General features: G+C 38.0%; 1 protein-coding gene across 1 annotated transcript; it reads right to left on the reverse strand.

The window, feature by feature from the left end:
- Positions 1-2337: 2337 nt before the first annotated feature.
- On the reverse strand, positions 2338-5831 carry LOC306843638 (protein yippee-like 5). The gene is made up of 3 exons (XM_079375227.1): positions 5688-5831; positions 3736-3881; positions 2338-3488 (listed from the first exon to the last, which is right to left on the reverse strand). Exons 1-3 carry the CDS (start codon positions 5815-5817, stop codon positions 3264-3266), a joined length of 501 nt encoding a protein of 166 aa, XP_079231353.1. The 5' UTR covers positions 5818-5831; the 3' UTR covers positions 2338-3263.
- Between the last annotated feature and the right edge of the window lie 407 nt (positions 5832-6238).

Consider the following 6238-nt stretch of genomic DNA (forward strand, 5'->3'; position numbering starts at 1 on the left):
GCCCATGTGAAATCCATGCAGGCCAGATGTGGGCTGGATCTGGGCCGACACTGCTTGCTGTCTGGGCATTGTTAATGAGAAGACGAACTTGAATGAAGTGTGATAGAGGTCTATTGTATCTCATCAGTATAAAAATTAAAATTCATGTCCAATTTCTGAATTATGCTGCATAAAAGGAAGCATTTACAATGAAAATAAAACTGGGCCAAGGATTGATGCTTGTGGAACACCGTATAATATTTCATAGTTCTTTGATGTACAATTACCTATATTCACAAAAAAAGTTCATTTCTGTAATATACGTTTTGAACCAATTTAAAACATTTGTGACCCTGGACCACAAAAGCAGTCATGAGTAACACAGGTATATTTGTAGCAATAGCCAACAATACATTGTATGGATCAAAATTATACATTTCTCTTTTATGCCAAAAATTATTAGGATATTAAGTAAAGATCATGCTCAATGAAGATATTTTGTTTATATACTACCATATATATATATATATATATACATATCAAAACTTCATTTTTGATTAGTAATATGCATTGCTAAGAACTTCATTTGAACAACTTTAAAGGAGATTTCCTCAATATTTAGATTTTTTTGCTCCCTCAGACTCCAGATTTTCAAATAGTTGTATCTCAGCCAAATATTGTCCTATCATAACAAACCATACATCAATGGAAAGATTATTTATTCAGCTTTCAGATGATGTATTCTCTGATGTATTCAGATGATTGTAATCTCAATTTATTTTTTAAAAATGACCATTAAGACTGGTTGTGTAGTCCATGGTCACATTTATTCAATTGATTCTGTCAAAACGACTGCTTCATTCAGGAACAAAGTGAGAAACTGTTTTTATGAATGGATCAGAGAATCATAGATTCATCTATCTGTTAAAAAAAAATAATAATAATTCATACAGTAAGGAAACATCGCTGTGTGTTGCCATTGAGACACACAACATAGCTTTGTTTGGAATCATTTTATTTAGCTAAATAGAGCAAAAAAACAATATTGTCTTTACAGTTTAAGCCACTTAATATTAACTTCTTGTATGTTGAATTGTGCCATCCATATCACCCTGTAGCCCAAGACTGGTTGCCCACTGAAGCTAAGCAGGGTTGAGCTGGTCAGTACCTGGATGGGAGACCTCCGGTGAAAGCTAGCTTGCTGCTGGAAGAGGTGTTAGTGAGGCTCACCCTGCGGTCTGTGTGGGTCCTAATGCCCCAGTATAGTGATGGGGACACTATACTGTAAAAAGTCTTTCGGATGAGACGTTAAACCGAGGTCCTGACTCTCTGTGGTCATTAAAAATCCCAGGATGTCCTTCGAAAAAGAGTAGGGGTGTTACCCCGGCATCCTGGCCAAATTTCCCCATTGGTCTCTGACCATCATGGCCTTCTAATCATCCCCTTACACTGATTGGCTTCATCACTCTGTCTCCTCTCCACCAGTAAGCTGCTGTGTGCTGGTGTTCTGGAGCACTATGGCTGCCGTCGCATCATCCAGGTGGATGCTGCACACTGGTGCTGGTTGAGGAGATTCCCCCTTGTATATAAAGCGCTATATAAATGTAACAAATTAATTAAAATCATATCAAACCGATATAGGATGAAACACGTTTAAGGCAATCACCTATATTAATGCCTAAATGTATAAATGTGAATACATACACTTTAAAGCCACTGACCTGCTAAATAATTGGCGATGAACTCGTGTCTGGTTTCTCCCTGATCGAAGGCCGTTTGATGGAAAAGTCCCATGTCTACTGACTTCATTAAAGTCTCTACATGTCCTCATGTCATGTACATGTGTATCCCCGTGTAACTCAAAATGCCCATTTCTACCGTGTTTTCTTTTTTTTAAAAATCGAATAAAAGAAATGCACTGACCATTAAAAAAAATTAATTTCGCAGTGGCAGTTCGTGATGCTCAAAAGCCAAAAGCGTGCCAAAGTAATGAGAGATGCACCAATCACCGCCATGGAATCTAGAACTGGCGCAAGCATTTTGTATTGACTATTACAATAATAACGATAATGGAAAAAATAATAATAATATAACAATTAGAATAGTACTGCTACTGTAGATAATTATTAAAGTTTTAATAAATTAAATGCATGAGTCTATTACCACAAAAGCCATAGTTAAACCATGGTTACTGTAGTAAATCATGGTTAATTTTTGAGTCCTGCTGCTGTTAGCGTTCACATGGGTACCTGCTTATTTATGGATCAGTGCTGCTGGGAGTGAGACCATCATCAACAGTTCTTCTGTTATCAGACTTCATTCTTAATTTAGCTTTTCTTTTTCTTTTTTCTTAATTCTGGTGGATTAAAAAAGAAATTAGATATTTTTTGACTCCCATAGTTAGCTGAAGTAAAAATCACCTGTTTTCTCATTTGAATATTATAATTTTAGCATAGTACCGTTACGCCAGATCGACTTTTGAAATGTAGTTATTTCTCAAAATCACAAACTGGATTTGACAACGTATAAAAAAACGTAATATTTTGAACAATTTTATGAATAAAGGTGGAAAATTATAAAAGATGTTGAAAAAGAACACTTTATTTCAAGTCACCATCTTAAATTTGCTAGCTGTTTGAGATCACATCTCGTATTTTTCTCATTTAGTCCTGAATTAATTTCTAATTCTTTTGCTTTCATTCACGAGTGCAGTTTTAGCTCAGTAAGACTTCATGGTCTCAGTCCTGGTGCTGATGCTGTTTGAACTTTACATTGAAACTGGATTCTGTGATGTGATGGAGAACAATCTCTGAGAGAGAATAAAACATCACGCTGAACTTCAGCTTTCAATGGTTTTTTTGTGTTTGTTTAATGCATACTTCTCACAAAAATAAAAACAATGAATGTCGTAAATGATTCAAGTGTGATTTATAGTTTGAAAGCATGTATTTTACTAATTCAACACTAAATACGCATTAAAACAAATCTAACTTTTATTGAGATCAAATCATTACGAAGAATACATTTACTGAAGAAGAAAAGGAAATGTTTTTAACTAAAGGCTTTAAATATGAAGTGAAATGTGCAAAACCTTCCAGGAGCATTCAGATGTCTTCTGGCACAAGCTCAGATACAGGAGTCACGGTCAGAGGTGGAGAAATGCTGCCTAAATGAAGTAAGTTTTGTATATTCTCCTTCAGATTTGAAGTAACAGAAGTGTCTGTCTGGATGTGAGTGTGGTTGAGTGTAGCAGCCCTGGGCTGTTGTGAGTCTGTATGAACGGCTCAGGACGCGTCTGAAGGGACGTGCTCCTCGAAGCCCTCTCTCTCACGCACCAGCGCTCGCTCCAGGATCACACGGCCCTCCTTATAGCGCTGGCTGTCCTCGGTGGCAAACTCGTAGATCCAGCCCAGCTTGCTGTTGCAGTTCTTACAGCTGACGTCTCGCACCATGTGTCTGCCGGTCAGCATCACGCGGTCCTGCACCTCGCTGTACTGCAGGTTCACCACCTCAAACACACACACACACACACACACAGCTGAAAGACTGATCCGTCACTCTCTGGACAGCCGATGCGCCAGGTGGGATTATATTTCAAGTATTTATCAAAAGAATTCAAGTTATGTGAATGGGCTTCAGCAGTACACAGATAAAAAAGAAAGTTCAGTTAAATGAGATATTCTAATCTGGTTACGATGAGCAGATTAAATCAGAATCTGAGCAGAATTATGACGCAGCCCGCGGCCGGAGCGTCACCTTGTTGAAGAGGAAGGCTCGTCCGGTGGCTCCGGTGAAGCGTGTGGAGATCAGCTCGGAGCGGTTGGTCAGGATCGTGTCACAGTTAGCGCAGGAGAACAGACGCGTCCCTCCCACGTGATCCAGGAAGATCCGGCCCATGGCAGCTGTCAAGATATTCACACCTCACGTCATTACCCAGCTTCATGAATTATTACTATCAGTATTAATCAAGCGTGCCGCACATGTCCTGAACAGTGAAGCCAAGACATTTCGATCGCCCCCCCGCCCCGCCAGTGTCTGAATGCACTATAGATCATAAACCCTGCAGATCAAGGCAACCTGAGACAAACTAAAGAATCAAGTTACACTTCAAACACATTTTTCATTATTTCTGGTAGCTCTTTAAGTGGTGATTCTTTGATGATAAAAACGAGGCGTGGCATCATGACTGTGTGGGCGGGGCTTAATCATTTGACTCCACCCACAATCACTACTGTGCAGAATCCACATGACATCATTAGAGCAAGATGGCAGTGTTGGGCAGGAACTAGTTACTAGTATCTAGTTACAGTAATAATTGTACATTTTACAGTAACTAGTAGTGTAACTAATTACTAATAAGATTTCACTAATAATATTACAGTTACCCTCCCACTTTTGATGCCTCAACTCCCACTGATTTGAAATCTAACAATCCCTAGATGTATTTTCACAATTGTCATGACTTGCACAGGAACATGACGTCACCAGAGCATCCGGGAGCGTGGAATGCAGATGTAAATATTAATTTTACATTGTTTTTGTGAGGAGGAAAGATGATCTGATGATCTGTTGTGGCTTTAATTTACTCTGGTATTACATGCCCACCCGTTCCCTCTGATGCTGATATAAATTGCATTACTATATTTAAAAATCTTTTTGGAAAACAAAACCTTTTCTAATGGACTTATGTGATTTGATAAAATGCATCATGAAATATAAATATGGGTAACACTGAAATAATAGCTGCAATTAGCTTCAAGCGACACTATTAATCAGAATAACAGCACTCTCGGTCAGCACTGAGCGTTTAACTTCTGGCCAGATGAGAATTATATTAGTAACATTTTACAAGTATTTTGTGAAAAAATAAATAAATGTGGCTAGTAGTGTAACTAGTGAATTGAATAAGTAATGTAATAATATTAGTTTTGAAAGGAGAGACTAGTAATGAGTAATATAGTGCATTCTAGAGTCTGTTTCGGCAGGTTTTGTACTGTGTCAGCACAGAAGACACGACAGCTACACAGATCTTATCTGTGGCATGAGCTGTAATAAAGAGTGTGATGTGAGATCAGTCATGTGTTCAGTCTCTCTCTTCATCAGGTGTGTGTTATGGACTGAGCAGAAGCTTCGAAACTTTAGTGAATCATTTGTTTCGAATCAAACTGCCAGTCACGTGACGTCAGTAAACATCAGAACTGTTTCGAATCGTCATTGTTTCCATTGAACCAGCGGCTGTGGTTTTACCTGATCTCAGAACACTTTCATCAATTTGTAGGCATTTTAACGAGACATTTGTGTAATTAAAAGGATGAGAAGTAGTTAATAGCCTCTTACTGGCCTTTATATTGAAGCTCTCCATTAACACAAACAAAGCAAGCCCTGCAAATTAATATAAAATACATTTAAAAACACATAGTATACATAGACTTCATGTTTAATGGTATTTTACTTTTTTTAGTACATTTAATGTATTATACTTTCATGAAATCCTTTGTAATGGGCTTTTAAAAGCCGTTTTTACGCGTGCGTTTTGCTGCATTTACACACTTTTGGCCAGCAGGCGTCACTAGTGAATCACTGAATCATTTTGCCGAACAATGGGTTCAATTGATCCGAAGCTTCACGAAGGTTCGCTTCTGAACTGTGTAGCGCACTAACCACACACAGTCATTTAACACAGACGAACGATAACAGCTCAATCTCACCGTTTTCTGTCGCCTCCAAACCTGTCAGACTCAGATGAAGCACGAAGCTTTCTTTCCTCTCTCTGTCTGTCTGCAGTCTCACGAGAGAGCACTGTGTCAACATCCGGGGTTCTGTTCTGCGCATGCGCATGCGCACGACACACGCGCACTGATGACGCACGGCGTTAAACATAGATTCGATTCACGGGTTATGAATAGTAAATATATTTTAATTGTTAAAATGATCATTTTTAATGTAAGGAATGCATTTTAATGTAAAAAATTACAATCGCTCGCAAAAATCAAATGACTGAAAATACAGAATTTTGAATTGTAAAAAGAATAATTTTCCATATCTGTGATTGCATATTATATGCATACTAAACGCTCTACTGTTTGAGCTACAGGAAGGCTGAAATACAAGATCTATAGCAGTAATGTTATTATCATGCCATAACCTGAAAGCTCTTTATCACAAGAAAAGCTGTTATTTATAATCTGGATTTATAATCAGCGCATCCGTTTATGGCCCTATATTATGATGACATAATATAAAGTAATTAATAATACAA

Source organism: Barbus barbus, assembly GCF_936440315.1.
Source record: "Barbus barbus genome assembly, chromosome: 24".
In the NCBI taxonomy this organism is placed as follows: domain Eukaryota; kingdom Metazoa; phylum Chordata; class Actinopteri; order Cypriniformes; family Cyprinidae; genus Barbus; species Barbus barbus.